General features: G+C 41.4%; 2 protein-coding genes across 2 annotated transcripts; both read left to right on the top strand.

Annotated features, from left to right (window-relative positions):
• Positions 1 to 530: 530 nt before the first annotated feature.
• On the top strand, positions 531 to 9,526 carry lrwd1 (leucine-rich repeats and WD repeat domain containing 1). The gene is made up of 16 exons (XM_080483880.1): positions 531 to 588; positions 1,705 to 1,791; positions 2,159 to 2,393; positions 2,491 to 2,610; positions 2,955 to 3,101; positions 3,188 to 3,280; positions 3,568 to 3,903; positions 4,111 to 4,225; positions 4,323 to 4,429; positions 4,822 to 5,032; positions 5,440 to 5,512; positions 6,199 to 6,342; positions 6,456 to 6,556; positions 6,936 to 7,097; positions 7,276 to 7,385; positions 8,234 to 9,526. The coding sequence occupies exons 2-16, from the start codon at positions 1,712 to 1,714 to the stop codon at positions 8,384 to 8,386; spliced, it is 2,187 nt and encodes a 728-aa protein (XP_080340006.1). The 5' UTR covers positions 531 to 588; positions 1,705 to 1,711; the 3' UTR covers positions 8,387 to 9,526.
• Positions 9,527 to 11,594: 2,068 nt separating this feature from the next.
• On the top strand, positions 11,595 to 24,626 carry bckdk (branched chain ketoacid dehydrogenase kinase). The gene is made up of 11 exons (XM_080484114.1): positions 11,595 to 11,997; positions 14,596 to 14,664; positions 14,751 to 14,861; positions 16,538 to 16,585; positions 18,910 to 19,029; positions 19,279 to 19,377; positions 19,608 to 19,681; positions 20,551 to 20,679; positions 20,946 to 21,035; positions 21,555 to 21,710; positions 21,908 to 24,626. Exons 1-11 carry the CDS (start codon positions 11,749 to 11,751, stop codon positions 22,050 to 22,052), a joined length of 1,290 nt encoding a protein of 429 aa, XP_080340240.1. The 5' UTR covers positions 11,595 to 11,748; the 3' UTR covers positions 22,053 to 24,626.
• Positions 24,627 to 27,844: the final 3,218 nt, after the last annotated feature.

Genomic DNA, 27,844 nt, shown 5'->3' with positions numbered 1-27,844 from the left:
TGACATGTATATAACAAAAAGAAGCAAAAACATTTTTTATTATAAATTGTATTATGTAACAGTCAAATGTATTTTGCGTTATAATTCTACTGTCTCTGAAAAAGGGAATAAATTCCATGATTAGTGAGGAGTCAGGTGTAATGCTGGATAAAGATTACATGGTGATTTTGATCTGTTTCGTAGGAATTAAATGTTATCCTGCCCAAGTTTGTTATGACCCATTTATATGATGCAGAAAATAACTATACTACTAACACTACTATCGCTGTGATGGCTTTGTCTAAGTCAGCAGGCGAGTTAACAAGTTAAAAAGGATTACCAATGTTTTTATAGGATCCTAAAAAATGTCAGCAAAACACATTTTAAACTACAAAGGATCAACTGTGATAAAAACTTTTTAAAAGCTGACCCGAGGGCCGATGATAATCAACAAGTAAACTCAGATTTCAACTCTGTAGGCGGCGCTATCTCGCCGGAACTCTATATAAACCACGCCCACCGGAAGTGCGTATTATTTTCCCGGGAAAACTCGGATCATGTGGTTGTAGAGGAGGAAGTCTTGTTCAAACTGTGGAAGCGTTGGTTTGAGTAAGTACTCTTTAATTATCGTTGAGGGAGATACAAAGTCATATTTTCATGCTGTATTTTTTTATTTCAAGGATACACATTGACGCGCGGTCAATCCAAAATGAAAGTGATTGTTTTTAACGTTAAATGAGCAGAAAGAGTCTGCAGCGTTGAAACGTGGGTGTAAAACTTCTGTTTTTTAGGGAGAAACTAAATCATTTTATCCAAGTAAAATAAATTACCTTATCAAACATCCGATTGTTGCTTAATGTGTCTTCTCAGCAGTAAAGACAGGGTTTCCTGAGAAGATCGTCCAGAGAATAACGATACTAAAATGTAAAGAAAAGAAAAAAACACGTGTGATGTTGTTTGTCTCTGATCTCAGGTCAATCACTCACGTTTGTTCCGGTAAATTAGTGCAACGTTGTAGAAAAATTCAGAACAAATCAATATAGTTGAACAGTATTTTATTTGATTTTGCATCTTTAAAGTAGTGAAATTGTGTGAGAGGTTCCGGTTTTCATCATTCTCAGCAGGATGAAGCACAGAGAGGCGAAACAACACTGATTAAATCAGAGTCTTGTTGATATGCTGATTTATTGTTGCCTTAAGTGGCTTGTGTTGATTGTTTTGAGCTTCCCATTGTTTATTGTTCATTCAATCATCATCTTGTTTGTTTAATCGATATGCAAAAGTCATCAAATATGAATTTCGAACACTTAACAAAAACACACAAAATGTAGATCGGCATTTAGTGTGACCATGTGTTTGTCTCTGTAAATTTGCACACCGTTTTTCAATGGATTTCTGCATGATAATTGTTTTAAAACACCTTTCAGGAAGAATCGCACACTTTCTGTGGCTGAAATTGATCATTCTTATTATACCGACTGTACTTTGCAGCAGAATAAACCTGGAGCCCATTAGATATGTTTCTTCTTAAATATATTTAATGTTCTTTATGGTCTCCATCTACATAATCTGATGTACTCGGCCTAAAATTCTGCCTTTTAGTTTCACCTGAAATTAAGCTTTCCAAAGGTGTACGTTTCAATTGATTACTTTCTGAAGCAGTTTAGTCAATAATGATATTTCTATGTATCTTCTGGTCTAATTTAATTGTAATTCTTATTACAGTGAAGTGATGGAGAAAATAAGTGAAAAACTTTTGCTGGAGAAAGGTTCTCCAAAAACCAACAAACTGGAGCAAATCAAGACACTGAAGTAAGTTTTTTTTTTTTTTTTTTTCTTTCTTTCTTTATGCTCCTTGTGAATGTTGTAATGATTGAGAGTTTCGGTACAAGGTGCTTGGATTAGAAAAATGGGTAACAAGAAGGTCATACAGTAAGAAAAACTACATGTTTGATTGGATGGGGATCTTTGATCATACCTGAAGGTTGTCATAGCAATCATAGTGCTGGTAATACCAGGCCAGAACAGTTTCATTGTATTCTTGTTTTCTATTTTTTTTTTACCTTTCTTTTGCCACAATAATGATTTGTTCCCCTGTTGGTGGTATTGAAACAAGCCCTGATTCCCTTGAAATTTCCCACCGGATTAACTGAGGCTCCCTCCTCCTCCTCCTCCTCAGTCTCTCTAAACTGGGACTGAAACACCAGGACTTGCCGGTGAAGCTGCTGTCCCGGCTTCAGTCCCTGGAGAGCTGGGATTTGTCCGGAAACCGTTTGCAGGAGTTCCCAAAGAGCTTGGAGCTGCCTGCGCTTCGGTGTCTCGACCTCAGTGACAACCAGATGGAGGACGTGATGAGTCTGGAGAGTCTGAGCGGCCTGGAGGAGCTCAATATGGAAGACAACCTTTACATCACAGTGAGGACTAAACTCTAAATGTTCTCACGTCAAACACATTGATGTGACTAAATATTTGTCACGCGGTCATACCTCAGTGTTGACGTTTCTTTACCAGGTGAGCGATAACTACAAGCTGATGGTGGTTTTGCCCAAGTTGAGGATGTACAACGGCAAAGACGTCACAACTTCTGCCAACCACTTACGCTTCGTCTACAGCGACAACTTGATGACCAGGGTAGGGACCTCAATGGCTTTTTAAAAAACAATGTTTTCTCTAATTTAATCCATTATTACACCTTGACAACATGTTAAAGAGATGGATTGGTGGTGAAATGCATAGTGTTAATGCTCAGGACAAGAAAAAAAAAACTGCAAGACAAAGACAGAGAAATGCTTGAAGAGGGTCTCCGACATCCGTCCATGTTCAGTCCTGCTTAGGATACAGATCAAGTATATTGATTTCTAAAGCCAATCATTTATATCAGAGGTTATGGAAACTCAAAGATTCTTGGTCGTCAACTTGGACTCTATAAAAAAAATGAAGGTTTTGTCGTGTGTTTAATTTGTTGCTTGTTTCAGATCATCACAGTTTGGGAGAAGAGCTTCTCTCTCCCGGACCCCCCCACAGCACAGAAAATGTCCACTTTGGAGGTCAGCTTCGTCAACGCTGCCCGGCAGCAGGTCAAATATGGACCCAACTCGGTCAGCGACTTCACTAAATGGAGGGTACGATGATTTTAGGACAAATCGGTTTTTCTTCTTCTTCTTTCAGTCCCTTTTATTAAGTACCAGTCTGCCTGCTTTGATTTCAGGTGGAGATCCTCGCCAAGGAATATCTGCGCTCTCTGACGAAGCCGAAAGAAGACGAACGAAGCAAAAAGACGACTCGGACTGAAAAGAGCTGTGTAAGACTTTGTATAAACAGACACATATGGAGCTAAAAGGGGCTTTACTGGCATTGTTCACATTGTCGCTGCTTCATCTCATCCCTTTATCCGTAATCTGTGTGCACTTTAAGTCATAGTCAGGCTCTCACATTCACATGATTTCTTTTTTTTTTTTTTTAAACAACTTCATAGTTTATCTTGTAAATTGTAAATTTTTTCAGTGTCTAAATGTAGTACAAAATAAGTATGATTTGAACTACGTGTAATTTAACCGTCACACTCGTCTGTATTCGTTTTTCTTCCAGGAAGCTTTAACGCCCGTCAAGAGGAAACAACCCGAACCGGATACGAAGTACGGCGTCAGACTGACACCTCTTAAGAAGCCACGCACCGATGTCCCGGAAAGTCCTCGCAAATCCCCCGGCCTTCTCCTCAGACCTCGCACGCCGACGCAGCCCGACGGCGGCAGGGTGAGCCTCCGGAGAGCAACCCAGCCCTCGCTCACCCCCACCGGGACGGACGGAAAGTCTGAGACGCCCAGCAGAGCCTCCAAAGAGGAGCGGGCGCAGACTAAACAGAAGGACGGTGCGAAAACTGCACGGCTGCAGAAAGATGTCAGCACGGTGCCAACTACGACACAGGTGGTGTAAAGAAACGCAGCTGCTCTGCTCAACTTTTCTTTTTCCACTGGGCCATTTTGAGTTTTACGTCCTGTAAAGTTCAGTATGTTACCATGAGACCCATGATACAGTTACAGAATTAATCACATCTACAATCCATAGGAGATTTATTTTTTTCCCTTCTCTTTGACTACAATTGTCTTGTCTTTAATGCCTCTCCTCCTGCAGCCGGTGCGTTTAAAGCCGCTCCACGTGCTCCAGTGCCACAGTAAACGGGACAGCGCCGAGGATTTCTCCACCCAGCTGTGGGCCTGTGCTTTCCAACCGCCGACGACTTCCTCTGGTACTGTTGGATACATGGAGAAGACACATGGTGTGTAATAAGAGTGAAGGGTCTGCCATGGTCATCGTTAAACTCCTCTTTTAATTTGGATCGACAGGCAGTGACGGAGGGAGCCAGCTGGTCGCCACCTGTGGAGGAGACTCGCTCTGTGTGATTGACTGTGAAGCTGGGATGGTGATGAAGAAGTACAAAGTTCCCGGAGAGGTCTGCTTTTTTTCCTGGACATTAATTTTCTTGCCTTTCAGTGAGGCTGCAGACTTTCTCTCTGGCATGAAGAATACTTCTACTATCAATTTAAATTGTGGAAGCTATCATTGTAAGTCCGAGTGTCACCGTGTCCTCTCAGAGAACATTTAGCAATATGTTAAAGGTCAGACCTGCTAAAGTGGCTCAACATTTCTATGTGATGTGCAACAGGCAGAAATTATCATTTAAATAGTGCCCGTTTAAAGTTTGACCAGATCTCTGCAAGAAGTACCTTTTCATATTATGTTCATCCTGAGATCTAAAGACAAACTCGGTATTTAAGGAGACTTTCTGATGAATCAAAATAATGAGAAAAGAGGTGGAGTTGTCTGACATGTGGGTCTCAACAGGAGTTCTTCACCCTGGCCTGGTCCACCGTGCTGATGTCCAGAGGGCAAAAGGCTTCGGCTCAACCCTGCAGCATCCTGGCCGCCGGTGGGAAGAGAGGCCTGGTGAAGCTCCTCCATCCCAGGAACAACGTCGCTTACGGGGAGTTCAGAGCCAGTCGCAAGGCGCTGTCCACCCTCCGGTTCAACCACCGCCAGGGAAACTTCCTCTTCGGTGAGTTTTCACCTTTGTTCGTGTACGAGAGGCGGCCGTGACGTAGAATCAATTTTTAATGAAAGACAACATGAAGCATTTTAGGTCAAAGATGAAACACGGTAAAGAACATTCTGACATGGCAAAACATGGCGGTTGGCAAAAAGTAAATGTTTGATTAGAAACCTATATAATGGAAGAAATATCAAGGTGTTTCTACTTTGATCCGGTAAGCATTTCTAGAGAGATAAAAAGCAGAGAAGAATGGTTTTCCTTTGAGAAATGGCTCTCTTTCCCCTTTTGTCTTCATTTCTCAGTCTTTGCTATTAAATAAGCATATCCTCTCCTCTTTCAGATTTTATTTATTTTTACTTTAATGCTAATTTGCCCTGTCGCTCAACGGTAGTATTTCACCTTCTGTCTTGCAGTGGGATCGTATGACAATAAGATTGGGATGTGGGACATCGGGGGATTGGACAGCAAGTACAACTTCAGAGTTGGGTAAGTACTTAAACACTGCCTGCAAACTCGCTTTTGATAAATGTACATTTTAAACGGGTCGAGTTCAGAGAATTCAGCTGTAATTTAAAGAATATCTGGTCAGTTTAAAGAGTCTGGGTTCAGTTTGAATCTCAGAGGCCAGGTCTCCTGGAAAAAGTTCCTTTTAATTTAAGCAGCCTGTTTGAAAAAAGAGAAATTATTAGAAAATAAAGGTGCAATTTGATATTGTTGGTCTGGTTTAAGTTGAGGAGATTAAAATTTTAGCCTCAAGTCTTTTTTCACTTACAGTTCTTGATGCGTTTTTATGTCAGGGGCGTTCCTCATGTAATTGCCACAATCTTTATTTTCAAACATTCAGTTTGTGTGCACAGAGAAATCTGGTTTTCAAAAAACTATTTAAGTTGATGTCAAGTGTTTTAATTATATTCTGGCTCGGCTTATATTCTACCTGTATCATTTGAAATTGTTGTATTAGTAGAGATTTCCGTCCTGTTGTGAAGATCTTTGTAACTTTGTCTCTGAAGGAGATATTTTTGCATCATCATCATAATAATTTGAGATACTTGTGTTTTCAATTTGTCTTCATCACACCTGTATTATATTTAAAAATGTCTTGAAATGAAATCTATAATTCAACTGCGTACAACAGAACTTCAGAACATCTCTGCTCTGTTTTGTTTCTCCAGACAGCTGCTGACGTTGGACACCGACTCCACCCCGCTGCACATCTGCCTGCCCCCGACCTCGCCCGGCACCGACCTGCTGATGGGCAGCGAGGAGGGCCTGCTCTGCTACAACACGCAGCTCGGCACCATTAACTCCACAAAGAGGTGAAGTCCTCCTCGGTCGCTGTGGAGCGGGGCTGTTGCTCCTTGTTTGGAGGTCGTGAGGAACACGGTCGCACACGTGGCGCAGCCTGCCGTAACGTCCGTTTCTTTCACAGCAGGTCAAAGGTCATGGAAGTAACTTTCCCCATATATAAGAAGGAAGACAATGACTACCGCACTATTGATGGCTTGAGTTTCCTCACTGATGATATTGTTGGTAAGTGACACTAACAAATATTTACAACTTAAAAAAAAGATTTTTTTTTAATGTCTTATTTGATTCAGATAAAGTGATTTTATTTGGCCACAAGGTGGTGCTGTAGATCCTGGTAGTGGTTTTCTGTTCTTACATAAATTCATGTAATTATTAACTTGGTGGTAACAACGACAAGCTGTTGATGGACAAAAGATCCACATGAGTAACTCAAAAGGCAACAAGCAGATTAATTAATCCAGTTTGGAGTCTAATGAGCTGTAAATTTTCATGTAAACAATTATGAGATGTATTTGCATTCCAAGTGTGAGGCTCAAAAAGACTTATTAATATTATTACTGTTGTTATGCGTCTGTCTTTTGCCCCTCGTGTCTGTGTTCAGCTTCCAAGAACCACATGCATGGTTGCATCTACTTGTGGAGCTGGGGTAGGACCAAAGCTCAGCGGCCGGATAAGAAGAGCCGTGCGGTGTGTGCCGTGGTCCTGGCTGAGCTGCAGTGGGCCAACACGGAGATCCCCTACCTGGCTCTGGGCACCTGTCCTGGTGAGCAGGTTCACTGGAACTACACTCTTTCTGTTTGTCTCTAGTCTAGATTGTGTCTGGACCACTCGAGGACTGTCGGATTTCCCCTGACGCCTCGCCAGTTGTCTTGGCTGAGTGTTGCAGCAGTTTTGGGTTGTGAGCATCTGAACTCGGGTTGACGCATGTTTGTGTTCTTCAGGTCGAGGTTACATCGCGTGTGGCGATCACAAAGGCCGTGTGTGGACATACCACGTCAACAACCTCCAGAAAAGCAACTTCCAGAATGGGAAACCCGTTCAGCCCACTGAGGTAACACAACACCTTCGTCTTCAACAACACTGGGAAAGTTTGGAAGTTACAAATGCATTTTTCATGTATGCTTAGAACAAGTGCTTTAAGTTGTTACTATTATTTAGTCGCGTTATTTACTCATTGCTAAAGTTTTCTTTTTTCAATCGGTCCTTGATTTCCTGCTCCTTTTTTCAAAAACTATTGTCCTCCATTAAGCTGTGCTCGTATCGCTTTGTCCTTGTATGTTTGATTATTTTTCAGTAATGTTGTCTTCAGTCATCCCGTAGAAATTTAACTTTAACCTTTTTATGAAGATTTAATCTGTTCAAACTGATCTCGTTAAAAATTAAATATTTAATCCAATTTGTCTGTATACTGCACTTTTTTTGAAGGCTTGCACAATTCAAAGTGTTTCACAAGAAGTTTGATACGGTGATAATGGAACGAGACAACAGACACGAAAACAGGAAACGTGCGGCGGGGGGGGTTGAAAGGTCAACTGGAAATGACTGAAATGTAAACAGCAATACCTGAAACTAAACGAGATATGGACTTAATGACAAAAACAAGATTTAAAACACAAAATGGATTAATAAAAAAAATTGATATGACAAATAAAATGGAAAACTAGGCTTTAAAAAGTAAAATTAAAATATAAGGCGCCATGAGTAAAAAGAATAAATAATTAAATAAATACTGCAAGTTAAGGAATTAAAAAAGCTATATTTATAATGGTAATTTTTCTTGACACAATCTATCTGTAATGAAGACAAAAATATTTGACAGAAATGTAAAAATTCACGTATCTCTTCACTTGTATTAATGGAAAAACTGTTAAAATGTTTTTAAACGTTTGCCCCCGTCAGGTACTGGAGTGGCCGGCCCCGGTGCGGAGCGGCCTCGGTCAGGTGGACGGCCCCTCCATCAACAGCGTGGCCACGGACCCGGACCTCCGCTACCTGGTGGCTCTCAGCGACAAGAACATGGTGATCGTATGGAAGGGGGAGGACGACTCGTGAGGAACTGAATGCCGGAACAAATCTGATTTTGTACAAAAAAAAGACTTGATTGTACCAAATGTTGGTAATGTTGCATATTTTCTATTGTTGTCGTCACAATTTGTGAAGGAAAAGTGAATTTAAAATACAGAATTTGTTATAAACTCTGTATAATTTGTGTTTTTTAAGTATGTAAAGTTGCTGCTGCATCATTTTCACTTTAGTTGTTGCTTCTGCCTTATTTATTGATTTGTCGTTTGAAACTAGATAAAAAAAACTCCCAAGTCTGTATAATTATTCAGAGGGCTGTAGCCAACTAGTCGATTAATCAAATAGTTAAACAATCACAAAGGTGGTTATAAAACCAGTTATCAGTATTGTCAGATCAAACTGTAAAAACATTTCTGCTTTTTAATTCAAATGTTTTTGAGCTCATTTGCGATAAAGAATTGATCGGTTCCACACTGTTAATCAGGAAAAAATGTGTAATTCACCTTTTATGAGATTTTTAGATCTTTTATTTTAAAGGCAAAAAACATGGATTTGGGAATTGTATGCCATGTGCTTGTTTTTAAATCTTGTTTTTTGGAGTTATTGGCACAGTTTTGTGTGTTTTTTATTTTTATTAATGCCCTTGATTCAAGTCATTTTCAGCTGAACTGGATATAAAATGAAGGGGGGCATTTATTCTTGCTGACATGGAAAAACTAGGACATGTGAAAAGCTTCTGAATATGAAAGCGTCTCTTATTAAAAACTGTTAAAATGGCCAGTTGTTTTTCTGCTTCTTGGTTTTGTGACGTAATGATGATTTGTAATGTTGAGTATTTGTGATCAATACACACTGGAGTAGTGTTTTAATGTCTGTTTGCATTTAGATTTTTTTTATTTATGGTTGGGGGTGTCCATCACATATGCATCTGCATGATGAGGAGAAGTTTGATGACATTGTTTTTACTCATTTTTACACAATTTGTATGTTTCTCACTGAATTATTTGTATATGATTAGGATTTTGGTGTTAATTGCACTTTTATTTCATTTAAAATTCATTGGTTTTGACTTGGCCAAGTATAAATGCACAGTACATGGAAGCAGTTTCTAGAAGTTGTCGGTCTTTGGCAATGTATTGCATGTTAATAACATAAAACTTGGTGATACATTGTGCAGCCCTAATTTATTCAACCAAAAATCCTTAGGTTCACACCTATGGGCAGCAAAGGGTCAATATTTACCCTGAAATGTGTGTTTTTGGGAAAACCTGTCGACTCCACACGGAGCAAACCCAACCAGAAGAGATGAGGACTTTCAAGCCGAACTTGCACAAAACTCTGCAGCTTATTCAAAGTTGAAAGACTCCGATCTTTCAGCGCAGTGAAGATGAATGAAGCCTGCAGCCATGAACTATAAAACATAATGCCTTCTTTCAGAAATTAGTTTGAGTTTGGGACGTGTGCAGCAACGGCAACAATTTCTGAGAACAACACTTGATTAACTTATTAAAAGAGTGTATTGTAAGTTTAATAGGCGCATTACAGTTCTTTGCAAAACCATAAGTGCAACTGTTAAACTGCAGTTTCAGATTTATATTATTAAAACTAATTTGATGCTCTTTCAGGACGTGTTAAAGAACAAAATATGGATTATTTGATTTTTTTCGTTGACACGCCTTGTCTGCCATCTCTCTGAAATCTGTTATCTTCATGAATGATTAAATGCTAATTCTGTTATTTTTGAACAAGGAAGACCAGCAGATATAAATTAGAAAATGCAGTGTGTTTAGGAGTAGAATAAAGCAATATTACTTCTACCACTTACTGTTATTTTTCCTCGTTAAGTGCCACTTTGTCAGAATTTGCAAAAAAAAAAAAAGTGTTTAAAGGTAATAAAAGTTTTTTTTTTTTCATAAACAAGAATAGGAATTGTGATTTTGTACAGACAGTAACTTTCAGATATGACAGAATTTCACAAAAACAAGAAAAATCTGTAACAACTGAGACAGAGTTTCATATTGAGTTGAACTCAACTTTATTTATATAGCACCAAAAACAACACAGTCACTTCAATTCAACTCCAATTTTACAGAGAAACCCTGACAATTCGACACACATGAGCAAGCAATGTGGAAAGGACAAAACTCAGCTTATGTGGCCAATTGGGAAATTTCCAACAATTCAAACAATCTTAACAGATGGGGAAAGATTTTAAACAGATTTGAAGGCTCAGACCATGCAAAACATGTTTCCCATGTGATGATAAGGTGCACAAAGAGATAGAAAATAGCCACAGAAATTATTTTTTTTTACCAAAAACACAAGAAAATGTAGTAGACAAGAGGTGCCTCTGACTCCTTGTGTCATCACAAAATGAAAACAAAGCAAACTTACAAATGTGCCACGAAGATAGAAAATAATAACAGAAAAAAAGGAGAAAAACCTTCCAAAGCAACCACTTCTTTTAATTTTCGATCAATATATCATTAAAAAGAAACTTGTTATATATCAGATAACAGTTTTCAGTCTCATCTCTTTGTTTTCATGATGTTTCAGAGATTTTAAGAACCCAGACTGCTGTAAATATTAGAGTGTGCCTGAAAGACCCCCCTGCCTTTTCCTACACGTGTTTGGAGGAACGTAAACTGTCCAGGACAGCGAAGGGATTCCAGGAACTTTGTTGAGAAACTGTCTTCAAATATCTTTCTGGAAGTTAAGTCAACAACTGCCTGCTGTTTACTGCTCAGACCTGAGGGATGGGGGGAATGAAGGTGGGGGGGGGATTATGGGGGAAAGATGATGAGGGTGGGATGATGAGGGGATGGGGAGGAATTAAAGGGTGGGGGGTGGGGGGGTGACGAGTAGGGGTGAGGGAGGGGTGATGAGGTTATGGGGGAGGAATTATGGGGTGGGGGTGGAGGGGTGACGAATGGGGGTGAGGGAGGGGGGATGGGGAGGAATTATGTGGTGGGGGGTGGAGGAGTGACGACTGGGGGTGAGGGAGGGGTGATGAGGGGATGGGGAGGAATTATGTGGTGGGGGGTGGAGGAGGGACGACTGGGGGTGAGGGAGGGGTGATGAGGGGATGGGGAGGAATCATGGGGTGGGGGGTGGAGGGGTGACGAGTGGGGGTGAGGGAGGAGTGATGGGTGGTGTGGATGCTGCTTCGCCCCGCCCCGTCCCCAGCTGATTGGCTCCGGCGCCATGTCGCTGCCCGGCTCTCTCGACGCACTGGCCAATGCAGACAAAGCCCTCCGTGGCCCCCGCTGGTCTCCACTGTATGCAGATCCGTGCCTTTTGTGCAGTAGTCCACCGCGACCCCGATGGCCTCGTAGCATCCGCCGGACTCCGGGCAGCCCTGTTCACGCGTGCGGACACACACGGTCTTCCACATGCATCCGGCACTGGCGGGACTCGCGGCGGAGATGCTGAGCGGTGTAACCTGCAGGGCCAGGCCAAGGCTCGGCAGCCTGCTGCTGGCCCCGGTGACTGCCGGCGGAGCGCCGCCGCTGTCAGTGACCGGGAGCCGCAGGTTTCGCTCCACGTCGTCGATGCAGGGCTTTTCGGAGCTGGCGAGAGAGCGCTCCAAGACCGTCACGTCTTTTTACAACCAGTCTGCTATCGACGCCTCCGCGGAGAAGGTGAGCGCGTGCGCGTGTGTGTGTGTGTGTGTGTGTGTGTGTGCGTGTGTGTGTGTGTGTGTGTGTGTGCGTGTGTGTGTGTGCGTGACTTTGCGGGAGCGAGCTGCTCATAGCGGAGCTAGCAGCTAGCATGTGCTGCGTTCAGGGACACGGGAAAAAAAAAAACAATTACTACGCCTCTGTTCACTTACGAATTTACTCAAAATGAAAGATTTTCGCCTCAAATGCATGTATTTATTTTTTGTTTCCTATTAATTCACAACATTATCAACACTCACCAGCTTCCAAGGAACCTATTATCCCCACGACTAGCACATGAGCTCCATTTTTCCATTTCCTCCCCCGTACTTGAACGCAGCGTCGCGGCGTTTCCCGGGAACATTTTGTTTTGCCGGTTGTGATTTCGAGTCAAAAATTCTCCCCACATGCAGTTTTCCTGATGATTTCACAAGGAATTATGTGTTTAGAAAGTCGTTTATCAAGCTCCATTGGAGACGCTCGTGGGGTCATTAGTGAAGGGAGTGCTGATGGTGTAAAGTTTCAGGGATGAATGCGAGTTGACCCAGTTTCTGAGACTGTAACGTAACTGCTGGCTGATCTCCAAGTATTTCAAATGTATAGCATTCTGCAAATTTATTCCTTAAAAAAGACACATCACCTAAATGTCACTCTTCATTATTAGTTCAAACATTTGTTCATTATGCCATTTAAAGTAATTATAACTCAATTTTAAACTTTATCGCAAAAGTGACAATTTCTCATGCAAACATGTTGGATTGCTGTTTTCCTCTCACATCAATGTATAAAGCATATGTATAATCGTATAAAGCATTTTCTGTTTTATATGTTATGTATATTTTTTGGGGCCTGAACATGTGTTTTTTCATTTTCAAGCAGAAACTGGCGTCACTCCAATCAAATTCATACCAAATGTCTTATTGCACACAATATTCAAGTTGTTTTCTGGAGCAAAAGGGAGTATTTCTTCACAGTGAAATGAGAAAGATAAAAATAGTTTTGTTTTTTAAAGAACCACCCTCCAAATGGGTTATCTTAAGAGTGAGACGGGTTCAGGAAACTTCGTCAGACTGACTCAGCATGGATAAGACTGGATGTAACTGCATGAAGGTCCTGATCCAGCAGATCTCGGTCCACTGCACTTAATGTCTTGTTCCTCGTGGCCACATATTAATCTCCCGCAGTGGTTCCCGGCCTGGCAGCCGGGGGAAATTCACAGGATCAGTAATACGAAGAGGCGTGAGGAAGATTATGACTTGGCCTGCTGTGCATTTGGACCGGCCTGCAAGGAGAATCGGGTCAAACGTGTGCAGCAAAGTACACATCTGGCCCTCTGCATTCACATGTGGGCAAACACAGCTACAGTTTTGAAAGCCAATGCATGTTTAACATAGGTGTGGTTGCAACACCATATTTACTGTGAGATATGATCTCCCCCACTTTAGCGGGCATTGTTCATACGCCGTCTGTGCTGTGTTCAAACCGTCTGCCAAGTCAGCAAGTTACACCTCTGATTGCATAGTGATGGGCTAATCAGTGGTTATAAAGACATTAACGTAATTAGAGAACTGTCATTCAGAGCAGGATCTCTGGAGTCAATCACAGTAAGATCTCATGATGATTTAATCAACAATGTGATTGAAATCCTGATCTCATTCTGGATGATGTTGATTTGCTACCAAGACTCAAACCTTCTGTCTTCCATGGCCAAATCATTTTGATTAGGTTTGAAGATAAGGATCCCATTTCAGCCAAGACAGTTTCCCCAACTCTGCACATCCACACATCGAAGTGTTCTTGGGCAAGACGCTAAGCCCCAAACTGAAGGTCCAGCAGCTGACATGGCAGCAGTATCTTAAGAATCTAACCAAACTGTGACAATGTGCTATATAAGTGAAGGTTATTTACATGGCCAACACAGAATCACATAATCGGGGCTACTCACCAGGGAAAATATGCAAACATGCACACAGAAAGGCTCGTATGAATGACGGCATCAAACCAGGAACTCATCACAGTGTTCAAAATAGGACGCTCAGCATTATTGGTCTTACGACAAACGTGTCGACAACGTTGAGTCGAGGTGTGATTCTGTTTCTTTACGCCAGCTTCTGTCAGTGTAATGAACACAGAGACTGATTCAAAAGTATTGATAAAATATGACACATATCACAGTAAATGACCTTATTAGGGTGTTACTGGCTTTCATCTACCATTTATTTAATAAAAACATTCACTCATTAGATGTCTGACCAAATTTCAATACGCATACCTTTTATAAAAAATGCTGTGTCTTTTTTCAAATGTCATTATTAAGTTCTTAAGAGGCTGTTTGTGTTTAAACAACATTAAACATGAACATTTATGTATAATTTGGTATACTTGACAAGATTTCTCAAAAATTGTAAAAAAAAATAAAGGAAAATTCGCATTTAAATATTGTGATGTGGCTTTTATCTGATTTCTATAAAGGTACCTGTTTGACTCTCCTGGTTAATCTGTGTTTGAAATGTTTTTTATTTATTTATTCAACATGATGATCCCAGATTGCCAAAGACTGATGTCAATTTGTCTCCTCAGGCTTCTGTCCGACTGACCTTAGCGACTCTGCTGTATTCTGGGAAATCTCCTGATGGACACCACATCTTGGTGAATATATGAGCCCCAGTCAGAAGTTCATGTTCAATAAGTCTTCCCTCACTCGCTCACCGTTGGTTCTCTGTGTGTGATCTCAGAGCAGTGCCAAGTACCTCCACAAGGAGCTTCCTGTGCGGATCGCCCATCGCATCAAGGGCTTCCGCAGTCTGCCCTTCATCATCGGGTGTAACCCCACCATCCTGCAAGTGGTAAGTTCGCCATTCTCAAGATTCCCAGTGTGGCTGCAAGTATCTGGTAGTATGAATGACGCCGGGCCATGTAACAGATGCTAAAGTGAGAAAGTGATATGGAGGTCTCTGCAGACGAGAGCCTCAGCTGAACTTTGAATGAACGAAGAAAAAAAACTCACCTGTTTGCCCCTCGGCGCTCTGGAACCACCTCACTGACTTGACTGGCACAGTTCCAGTTAGATTCGTTAGTGTAAATGTGACTCCAGCAATAAGATTTTAATTATTTTCACAGTACTCTTAACTTACTTTATTTGGCTTTATGCTTTTCAATTCCTTTCATTCTTCCCTCACCAGTAGCAGATGTTCTTGTTCTTTATCATAATTCTTCATTACCTAAGTAGAATTAAGAATGTATAGGCTCTGAAAAGTACAAAAATTTACTTTTAACACAAAGGCTTTAAAACGAGGTCTCAATGCTTGGATTAAGTGCTAGGAAAACAAATATTTGTAGGTGTCCAAAATAATAATTAGCATATATCGAAGGAGGCAAAATGCTGGACGATATAATCACGTTACTTCCCTGCTGAAGTTTTCCCTCGTTCACACGTGCTACTAGAACACTGCCTGGATTCTTGGTTTGCTTCATTTACTCATGCCTGAAGGCGTCGGTGGCTCACATGCATGACATAAAAGATAACATATGAAATCCATGATGCAAAATGAGGGAGGTTAAAATCTCACTATGCCTCCATCCATCCAACATTTGCACTGCTGACAGGTCGCCAATCACAAGACAAACAAAGAGACGGACAGCTAAACACGAACACACACATTTAGTCACCGTTACCTGAACATGCAAACTCTGCACAAAAAAACCCACAGGCTCAGACTGGAACCAGGAATATTCTGGCTTTGAGTCAAGAGTGCTCACCACTAAACCACATTGTGAAGTTTAGATGTATTCCTTCATGTCTGAGACTTGGAACACTTCACTTGCATGTATGTCTACTTTAATTCCCCTCAGAACAAGGTCATTCCCATAAGATCCGTGTCCACTGTTCTTGTTTTAAAACGCCTTCTCAGACAAACAGTCTCATTGTGTAAGGGTGGGGGGTTAATTCCTCCAGTCCTCGACCCAAAAAGAGGAAGTGAATGTCGCCGTGGAACAGAAGCGCCCTTCACTTCGAGGTCGTCTGCGTTGGGATCAGCATGTGCCATGATTTTTATTTCCAGAGCCGTGCCTCGGCCTGTCCCCCCGCCCTCCTCCCCGCGCGTCTCACTGCTGCTGAACTTTCACCCACATTCCTTCCTTTCTGACATCGCCGTGCTTCTCTGTGCCGATTGCATAAAGCTGAACTCCTTTTGTACAGCTGCCAGCTGCAATGTAGGTCAGCACGGATCCACTCGCACGACTTCATTAAACGTGATAAAAAAGTGCACGTCTAGATTACACATCCAGAGCAGGAGCTTCACTGTGATCCCTTCTTGTGATTTGAACCTGGAATTAGTCAAGAATAGGACGTATTGTGTTAAGTTGTTACAATGTTGTACACAATGTGCTCTGGGGCGAGCGGTGCCGAGGGGCCCAGCCAGGCGCCGGCGCTGGTGGCGCGATGCTGTGTGGTTGGAAGGATGATCACAGGGAATCAGTCTTAACTATAACCCACGCCTCTGCTCTCTCCTCTCTCCTGCAGCATGAACTCTACATCAGAGCCTACCACATGCTCAGCGACTTTCCCCAGGTGAGTCTCACACGCAGGAAAAGCACAAGCAGGCAGACGGGTCGGTGTCATAACTTCAAGTTCCTCATTTGTCAAGGGTTTGGCATTTATTCATGGGCATAACAGGATGTATGAGCAGTGAGCGTCGACTTCTGGTTAACTGTGTGAAACAGTGCTGTAAAAGATCTGTTTGCTATTGAAGCCGCTGTTGTGAGAAGGTTTGTTAGTTAGCTGATGACTTGTAAAAGATCAAAACAGAGTGCTGATGTCGGTCAACCTGATCCACAGTGTTCAAACAACATGATGCTGACACAGCAGGAACCTAAACGGTGAAGATATTACAAAAATCCTCTTATGGCTCTAGGGCTGGAGAATTGTCAAAAACTAGAGAGAGAAAAAAAAGAGTCTGAACAACATCTGATTATATCAGTGATATCAAGAAAGCAAATATTTTTACCTTCTTGTATTGCTAGTGACCTTTGAGCTCCAGTGCACAGGATATAAAAGTTTTGAATTTAAATGTGTTTCTCTTGGTATTTGTCTTTAAAAAAAAAAAAAAAAGAAAGCGACGGTGATATAATGTGAAATGCTCCAGGCCACATAAATAAACTGCATCACAGTACGTCTGTGAAGACCATCAGTCATTCAGGACTGATGCAGAGCAATGTGGTTCATGCAGTGGATTCAGCTCTGCGCTACAGCTAGAGGAGGAGGGACATTCACTGGAGGTCAGCAATGAGAAGACCGTCATCTATGTAGAACAATACATAACCAACTGCATCCAACTGGAGGAGAGGCGTCAACGGTGTCCCATATGGAGGGAGCTAGCATGTTTGCATGTTCTGTATGTACGTGCAAACTTTTCAGCGTTTTTGGGATTTTCACGTACAGCGATCGTTTGTAAGACAAAATACTCTGGTAATTAGCATATATTACTGTGAAACTCCATCACAGTTTAAACTGTAAAGTTTTAAGCCATAAGAACATTTAAGAAACATTTTAAAAATGATTTCATCTTTCATGTATTGTAGTTTTTGCAGCAAATTCAGGCTCTTTTTTTTTTTTTTTTTTTTTTTTTAACCTTCACATGTTCTTGAGCATGACAGTACAGCATATTATCATTGACAAGTTTGATCTAAGGCACCAGCCAACAGAAATACCTTGATTGAAAAGAACGCAGAGTGGGAGCCGTGCAGCAGATTTCTGTTGGTTTATTTTAAACATTTGGTGCAAATGAAGGTGACTGAACAGATCTGCTCTCAGTTGTTCCATCGTTGGCAACACGTTTTCTTTAATGCAGTTTGGGATGCGTTTTCTTATGAAACGAATTGTGAGGAATAAACCATCTCCACTGTTCATTTCTTGTTTGACCTCCTGACATTAAAGATAAATATTCCTCTCATGTTAGATCTGGTACAAGTGCAGGCAGTGACAGACCTGTTGAACATGTTTTTTTAATTACACGATATAAACGTTAACATTCAGATCTGAAAGATAGCCCTCTGGTTGTTTCTGTGCCCGCACCAGTTTCAATAAATCACACATCGTATACGGGTATGGACTTTCATTTTCCTGCAGGTTTCTACCTGTGGACAAACGAATACAGACATTTTTGCTTCTGAACTGTGGAGACAAGAGACTTCTTGGTGATCAGATAGCAGAAGATGTATTCTGTGAGAACTGGGTCAAGCACATGCATTTCAGAGGTGGAGTCTATCAGCGCTCCCGGTAAATTACAACGTCTAAGTATATCCACAGTGCTGATTGAGCATGAGAGCGAAGTCATGCCTGGTTCTTTGTTGAGTAATTAGCCTTTTAACTTTTATGTTTCATCTGTCATGTGTGGCTCACTCCTAAAGTCCTTTGAGATGTGATAATGGGTCCGAAAGGTTAAAGGCTGGACAAATGAGCAGTTTTAGGGTGGATAGAGATAATTCTTACAGTTTGCTGTCATTACAAGACACAAGAGCACGACTAGGATGAGCAACGAAAATACCAACATAACCACATGTTACAAAAGGGACAAAACTGAGATCATGTTCAACAAAATGTGGAGAAAAATCTGAATAACGCAATTTGTTTCTGCTTTAATGTTCATTTCTGAGCCACCAAAGTGTTGTCTATTACATGTATATCTATTTTTTTAAATGATGCGCACGAAAGCCAACAAAGGTGTCTCTTCTGCTTGTTTCGTGAAGCCACCATGCAGCATGTTTAATAAACGGTTTAGCGTGTTGAGCGTTGACGCGTCGGCCAGGTCATTCACGGAGCCGTACATGAGGTGTGGTACCTCTGCAATAAGCTTTGCACAGGTCTAATGGGGCGTGTGTTCTATCTATCAACAGATCAAGGACCAGGACATGGAGGCTCGGTTCTGTAAACTTGTGCAGCAGCTGCTGGACGACCACAAGGACGTGGTCACCATGCTGGCCCAGGGCTTCAGGGAGTGTCGCAGACACATCCAGGTACTGTTGGGGCTGCGCCACCAACACTGTAAGAATAGGGACGTGAAATAACCAGCCTGTAGCGGGGTTAATGTTCGGAAAGCTCTGATATTTTATAGGTTTAAGAGTCCTCACAGGCATCGCTGTTTGCATGCCGTGACACGTTTAAAACTTACCTGCTAAAACAAATGTACTTTGTTTAAGTGTCATAGAAAAGCTGTAAAACAAGTTTTGTGTGGGAGTTTCAGTCGGCTTTTCTTCACGCTTCAGGATGAGGTGATCATCCGCAGCTTCCTGGACACGACGTTGTGCTCCCGTCTGGGGATCCGAATGTTGGCCACACACCATCTCGCCCTCCAGGAGGATAATGTACGCCTGTGTTTACATTTTTCCTCTGTTTAACCTTTAATCTGTGTTTGTATGAAGCAGGATGGATTACAGCCCTGGATAGATGTGTTTACTTATAAGGATAATTCTTCATTTTGCAGAATTTGCTATAAACTAGTGAAACATAAGAATTATTCATTTCATACAGATGCTTTTTGAAACTTTTGCTATGCTTCAACCAATTAAAACAATAATGTTTGTTGTGATTTCAGCCTGATTTTGTCGGGATCATCTGCCGCCGTCTGTCTCCCAAAAAGATCATCGAGAAGTGGGTGGACTTTGCCAGGCGAGTGTTTGTTTATCACCTTTCAATGACTTTTAAGCTCCCGTACGAATGCTCCGCTGACCGAGGAGGGTCAGAGTTCAGCTGATAAACCTTCCAGTTTTAGCACCTTTAACATGTGAGCAAGATATGAGCTATCACCTATGTTTATATTTTGTGATCTTATCAAATGACCTTTTGAGGGGTCATCTCTTCTCACGGAGTCCATAGAATGTTACTACTGTATATGGTCTCACAGTCAGTGTGGAAATGCATCTGGACTTGTTAGAGGCAGATTAGAACGGTTCAACAGGATAACTACAATAATCATTAAGTGCATTATGATTACTATAAAGTACCGTGACTTATAACCGTTTTCATAGTCAAGTATCAACTGGTGACGCGATTAATCTGCTGATGAAGTTGTGTTTTGATCACATATGCTGCTAATATTGAGATGCTACTGATATAAAAAGGATAAAGACATTGGTTTGAATAATAATGAATAGAATGATAAACAGGTTTTTCTATTAAAATAAAAAAAATCCGTAACCAGCATAATCTCAGGTTAACCACATTGTGCTTTGCAAATCTTGCAATTATACATATTTTTGACGTTATTCTAGTATGAAATGTCTCTGAATTTATTCAATAAAGTATTATTTATAGAGTACCTGCTAAAATGTAGGAATCTTATTGGGCACATAAAAAGTGGAAGTTGGAAAACAACAAGAAAACTCTAAAAGGGCAGCAAAAGTGACTGTGGGGAAGAAATCCATCAACACAAACATTTAATAGGAAAAAACCCCTGCAGTCTCACTAAGACAATAGTTGTACACTCTGTAGAATTAAAATGTTAAAAAAAAAAAAAACTTTTGCTGTGCTCCCCTCAGACGCCTGTGCGAACACCAGTATGGTAACTCACCCAGGGTGAGGATCAACGGACACGTGGCGGCCCGCTTCCCCTTCATCCCCCTGCCTCTGGATTACATCCTGCCAGAGCTGCTCAAGAACGCCATGAGGTACAGAAACACCAACACTCACCTGGATATATTCCAGCGCTTATTGACCAGCAGAAGGCAGAAGGAGTCTTTGCGCTTTGTTTTTGCGGAGCTTTGTGTTGGCAGCGACCTCCACCGCGCAGAGCCTCCAGTTTCTAACAGGAGCAGGATGAATAGGCTGCTGTTTGCAGGCTCTCTTCAGATTTCAATATTGATGATTCCGACTCTGTTAAAGGGTCATGCATTTTCACATTTTACTACATATTTCTTATATTTTATCTCTTCAGGGCAACAATGGAGAGCCACCTGGACACACCATACAATGTTCCCGATGTGGTCGTCACCATCGCCAATAACGACATTGATTTCGTCATCAGGTGAGCAAACATGAAAACTCCCAGCGGCTTGGATCAAATCGGGGCTTTCTCACATCAAGGTGAAATAAACTAAACTATACCATATTGCACACCACCACATGACTGACACTCGGTTTATTTTATGACAAACGAAGTGGAATATTAACTGTTGTATTTCTTACAACAAATTAAGGTGACACAGATTCTAATTCAGAGATCTGAGAGGAAATCCTCCCATAAAGCTCCAGACTTTAGGTAGAGTGATTCAAACCTGCAGTAATGTGAGCTTTTATGGGTTTTAGGTTCCGCTCTTTCTGTTTCTCTACTGGCTTATGTTACATACACAAAAGAAAAGTAGAGTCGGGGTTCAGCTTGCCACAAAGCTCTATTCAACCAGAAGTGTTAAATTACAACACAAACATGATCTAAAAGGGTTGTTAGTTAAATGTTAAGGGGAAAAGGCTGTAGAAAGTGAATCAGTAGAGGCTGCTTCCGTTTGGTACCGTGATCCTCTAATGATAACGTTTCCTTCTGGTTTAGGATCTCGGATCGTGGCGGAGGCATCCCTCATCACATAATCGACAAGGTGATGGATTACCACTTCAGCACGGCCGAGGAGAGCGCGCAGGACCCCCGCATGAGCAACTTCTTCAACAACATTACCAACAGTGGGAATCAGTCCAGCCCGATGCACGGGTACGAACCGCAATTTATGCTTCTTCAGCTGTGATGTTGGACCTTAGGAATGGGTTGAGTGGCCGGCCACCCTCATTTACTTCCAGGCACCGCTGCACGCTTTACCAGCCGTCTCTCTCACGTTCCGTTTTGCCAGCAGTGCATCGTTTCAGCCAGATTGATTAATCGCTCCATTTCTTTCCTGCCGCGTTCTGCAGGTTCGGCTTCGGCCTGCCCACGTCCCGGGCCTACGCCGAGTACCTGGGCGGCTCTCTGTCCATACAGTCTATGCAGGGCATCGGCACCGATGTCTACCTGCGTCTGCGCCACATAGATGGCAAAGGAGAGAGCTTCAGAGTGTAAGGACTGGAAATCCCTCTATTTCACAGCGCAGGGCCACAGCGGGCCGTGCAGGAGTGCAGAGGGTTTCCCACCATGGTGGCGAGATGGCGAGAGTGAGGCGTTTTGGTCCACGAAACCTTCAGAGTTGTCAGAAAAGCTCCCAAGATTCATCATCCCCCACGACTTGTTCTCTTTGTTTTGTTTGGCCTTAGACTGATTATAAGCTATGTTAGCTCTCAAACTGATGATTTCAACCGTTTCTCCTTTCGTGTTTTGTTTTGTACCCTGTGGCATGTCGTCTTAGTGGGTGGATGAACTTTTGAGTTTTTGCTTTATCGGGACAAACTGTGCATGAAAGTGGACGATGATGATGAGAAAGAAGAACTTCGGTTTTAAGGAAGTTCACGTTGAAGTTACTTATTGTTTAGCCTCAAAATAGAAACATTTTGATGATAAATGAAACTTCGGAGACACTCCAGCTACCCTGTCAAAATCTCTTTTTCTTTTTTCCCTCCAAGTACCAGATCAGCTGTAATCGCTCCACAAAAACCTCATCTGCCGTGGCTCACATATGCAGAAAACTGCCAAAGCACCAAAAGCTCATTAACAGGATTTTCTTTCATATTTCAGCAGTATTTCTGTGGAAGCCAACCGCCTTACTGCGTGACATTAGTCCATCAACTGTATGATTGCATTTAATTTCTTGTCGTCTTGTTGCCTTTTTGTTGGTTTTCATAGATGCACATAATGTCAGTCGATTTCATCAATATTTCTTCTTTTTTTTTTTTTCACAATGAAAAGATTTCCAGTTCTAAAGCTCACAACATTTGCACCCGTAAAGCAGCTTCTTTTTTTGGGGGTTTGTTTGTGAAAACATTGTAACGACTTTAAAAGTAACAATATACCAGATAAGTATTGTCTATTACTGTCTTCTGTTTCCTGTTTAATTCAAAGTCGGATTTCTAACGAAAGTGTGTTCGTTGTATTTTGAATTTGCATATTTTTAAGTGTTGAGATCACATTTCCAGATTTGTCGTCGACCGGGTTCTCTGGACTTTTAGCTGTGTGAAAACTCGATTGGCTAATCATGGTCTCGCTCCATTTTTATCCTGATCACAACCTGATCATTTCATATTCCTCCTGATTTATAGTTTCCAACTCGGTGCGCCCAAAGGCACACGACGTGAGAAAAGAAGTTGAATGAAGCAAAAAGCTCCAGACCTTCGATCCTTTGGCACATCTGATCTCTCTGTATATTGATATTTTGTGCATTTAGTGGCTGCAGAAAATCTTTTGAATTCAAACCGTCTGGGTATACGACCAAAACATTTACCGGCTAAACCTGTACGGATCTGTACAGAGGTGACCTGCATTCATGTAAGGAAAGAACGTTGAAAAAACATTCAAAGGCAAAATGGGTTTTTTTTCCCATTAGAAACGTTTTAATTCATAAAAATTAAGCTAAAAACTTTGATTCCTGCTTCATCCATAATGTTTAATCGAGCTCAGGGTCTCCAGGCGTTGGAGCCGACCCCAGCTGACGAGACGAAGGAAGAACAGAAACTCGTATTCATGTTTTTGGGCGATTTTAGCATCAATTAACCTCAGGTGCAGTGTTTTGTTTATTTTCTTTCTTATGTGAATGCAATAAGTCTCCGTGGCCTTCAGCTCGTGGTAAATGAAATCATTCGACACATCAACACTTGAGTCCCGACGTTCCTAAATTTTGGTCTTCAACACAAACACTCCTCACATTTTGTTGAACATTCCTCAGAGGGAGGCAGATGTCAAACAACAGATCAACCTTCATGTAACATTTGGTTTTTATTCAGGAAAACTTGTATTGTACATGGTACTTTTTCTTTTTTTTTTTTCTATTTTTCACCTGCAAGGGCATTAGGAATAATAACAAGCAGCTTTTGTCAAGACTTTGTAAAAAAAAAAACTTTTTTAAAATGACCTTTTTTTTTTTGTTGCAAATTGTGTGAACTACCTTCTGAAAAACACAAGATTTTCTTATCTTTGTTTTAGAGAAATTTATATTCTAAATGTTGTGTTCTAAATGATGTCTGAATGTTACGAATCATACAAATTAGGTGACGGATGCAGAAGTTTCAGTGTCCGAGTCGACACACGAAGTAGATAAAGGAATTTTAACATGTGAAATATGAACAGTTTGATTTACTTTTAGGATTTTTCCAAAATGGAGTTAACATGTATATGAATGTAATCATGTTATCAAACTAAAGAGTTTGGTTTTGAGGGTCTAAGGTAGTTTATACATTTTGCATGTGCCGGGATATCTGAGGGCTTTATTAGGCATACAAAGTGCAGGCTGCCCTCTGCTGGCCGCTCATAGGGTGCAGCAGAGCTTTTCTTTAAAGAACCACACTTTTCTTTTATGTTTTAGATACGTGTTGCAGTCCACAATAAGAGGTCGGCACAAACAATTATGAAATGATATTTTGTGCAAAAGTCACATATTGGAGCCTCGTTACTGACTAAATGTGCTGCCATGGAGTGTCTTCTTATCTCTGACTGAATTTTGCTTCTGTTGTGTTCAGGACTCTGTAGGCATAAAATTTCTCTTGGATGAAACTTGAGTCGGCTTCATTTTTACAGAGATGAGACTGTGAGTGTGTGTCTTATTCAGAAATATGAAAATATCAAGAACCTTCCTCATTGCTGCTGCACTATCCCAAGTCCCAAATGAAGAAATTGACATGTTTTTAATGTTTACCAACTGGTAACTTACAAGTTTTTTCTGTTTCTAAATATAAATAAGCAATATCATGAAAAGGTTGAGTTAGGTGCTCATGCTGCAGCTGTTGTGTGATTGAATTATGCATTTACCTTTGAAAAGTTAAAAAAAACTTGCTTGAGCGCATAGCGCATCTTTTCTCGTCAGATAAGTGGGTTGTTTTTGTAAATAATCCACTTAGCAGTGTACATTTTACTAAAGTTAAGAATGGTTAACAGAGAATTTGGACAAATGTTGGACCAGGGACAGGCTTTCACATTGTAGCTACTGCAGCTCATGAGTGTATTACTGTATGAAATAGACAGGAAGGAAACTTCCGACTCATGTTACAAATAAGAAAACTGTTATTGCTTCATTAGTCAAAGTGGGAACGCCATCGTGCCCATGTTGACAATTAAAAGCTGTCCTAGCAGAGGATGGTTTCAATCCATCAACCTCTGGGTTATGGGCCCAGCATGGTTCCGCTGCACCACTCTGCTATCCACATTGAATAGCTGAAAAAGATAATAAACTGTCGAGGAGGCCAGCTGCTTAACCTTTGACCTCTACCGTTGAGAGGCAGTCGAGAAAATAACTGAATTCACGATTAATGCTGCCTTGTTCACAAACTCAGTTTGAAAAGCTGCTCTGTGTCTTGATGGACATGAACAGCATTACCAGGAGGGATGAGCATTTTAAAAGTCTGCTTTTGACTTATTTACAAGCTCTTAAATTACAGTCCTTAATGTAGCAGTGAGAATGATGTAAAGCTCAACAACTTCTATCAACCATTATTTAGAGAACACTTCTACAAACTTTCCTAGAAAGCACTGATAGCAGAAGATGAGCACACTGAAGTTTAAGTGTTGAATCATTGATTCTGAAACTTTGAGTATAACTTGTGAAGTACAAAGCAGGCCTGTCCCACAGCTAAATGTGTCTCACCCCAGATGGGACTCGAACCCACAATCCCTGGCTTAGGAGGCCAGTGCCTTATCCATTAGGCCACTGGGGCTTGGCAAAAGGCCATGAACAGGTTGTAACATCTCAACATCATCATAAGTCATAGAAACAACTGTGATTGTTATATTAGTTCAGTCAAATTATTAGTGGTGAGAATGTTACTGTACTCGAGTCATCAAGTAAAATCTACTAGCACTGGATGGTTTCAATTCATTGTCCTCTGGGTTATGGACCCAGCTCACTCCCGCTGCTGTTTACATCACTACATAAACTGACAATCACTGACTGAACAGGCCAGACCTTTATTCTTTCATATTCACGGTGGAGGGAGAGTTAAGACAAGATAAAAAAAAATGATACGAAAAACACAGACATATAAATACTGTGCACCAGTAACAACCGACAATCTGAGATACAATAAAGCATCAGAACCACAATATGTGTAAAATAACAATAAAAGAAGTGCCGTCTTGTCGTGACCTTTTGTATGTGCACTATGGTACATTTCCTGAAAATCAATACATTTTCCATTTGTCCAGAAGATGGCACTGTTGCACAATTGTGAATGATGCTGACATGGTTGACCTTCCATGGAAGTGAATTGTGAAAAACTGGGCAAGTGGAAGGCTCGACACTGACACAGACAAATACATGGGGCGATCGTGGCTCAGTGGTAGAGTCGGTGGTCCAATACCCCGAGGGCAGCTGTGGTTACGAAGTAGCTTACCACCACTGGTGGGACTGATGTGAATGAATAATGGTCTCTGTACGTGCTTTGAGTCAGCTCGAAAAAAGAACTAGATGCAAGCCATCATTATAAAACCCCAGATGGGATTTGAACCCACAATTCCTGGCTTAGGAGGCCAGTGCCTTATCCATTAGGCCACTGGGGCAGGCATGATGATAAATGAGTAACACAGTTTTCATACAAAATGGAATGAAACCAGACATGCTACCACATATGACTATTGTGGAATGAAATTATACACACTACAATGTAAATATACACACTGGGAGAATGAAATCCCAGCAATAATTCCAACTCGAAGTGATGAATATTAGTTTATTTGAGCCTGAGAAGGGATGCATATATTATCAGTTGTATTACAAGACAACTGTGCTAAAGGAGCATGTTTTTGAGTACTCTGCCTCACGGTAAATCAGATAAACAACTTTCATGTTTGCAGTGGAGTACAATGAGTAGAAGTGGAAATGTTACTGTGCTCAAATCATTGAGTAAAGCCTGCTGGCAGAGGATGGCTTCAACCCACTGACCTCTGGCTTATGGGCCCAGCTTCCTTCCACTGTGCCACTCTGCTGTTCCCACCACTTCATAAACTGATAATCACTGGTTTAACAGGCCAGATCTGAATTTTTTTGTATACAGGGTGGAAGGAGAGTTCACACAACATAAAAGGGGATATGATCTGCACTGATGTGGATATACTGAGGTCTGGTGGTAACAACAGACACAAAGAGAAGCATCAGGACGAGTGTTTTCACAAAATCTAACTGTCTGTTTGAAAAGCAGCTCCACTTCCACTTCCAGAGCTCAATTTCTCTTCACTTCTAGTTTGACTGGAGTAAAAATAAACTGCATATACTAAACACTTGTGATTTTGTCGCATCATTTCATGTGTGTGCTAAGGAAGTTTTCCTGCCACTTATTGGCTACTTTCCTTTATACAGAAGATGGAGCTGAACCACAACTTTGGAAGGTGCTGAAAACATTGATCTTTTACCTCTCAGGACCTGAATAAGTTGGTTAAGTTGGCTGGTCACTGGTTCAACTAAATGTGCTTCACCCCAGATGGGACTCGAACCCACAATCCCTGGCTTAGGAGGCCAGTGCCTTATCCATTAGGCCACTGGGGCTTAGCAATGATAACAGTGGACAGACAATCAGAAAGACCACAAAGCATCAGGACCACAATGATGAGTCTGTTTTTCATTTGTCCAGAAGAGGGCAGTGTTGCACAATTGTGAATGATGCTGACATTGTTGACCTTTAATGGAAGTAAATTGTGAAAAACTGGGCAAGTGGAAGGCTCGACACTGACACAGGTAAACACACAACAGCCCAGATGGGATTCAAACCTACAATCAACAG

The sequence above is a fragment of the Lipophrys pholis genome, assembly GCF_963383615.2.
Source record: "Lipophrys pholis genome assembly, chromosome: 16".
NCBI classification, from domain to species: domain Eukaryota; kingdom Metazoa; phylum Chordata; class Actinopteri; order Blenniiformes; family Blenniidae; genus Lipophrys; species Lipophrys pholis.
The sequence above is the reverse complement of the archived record's forward strand: the minus strand, read 5'-3'. Positions and strand labels throughout refer to the sequence as shown.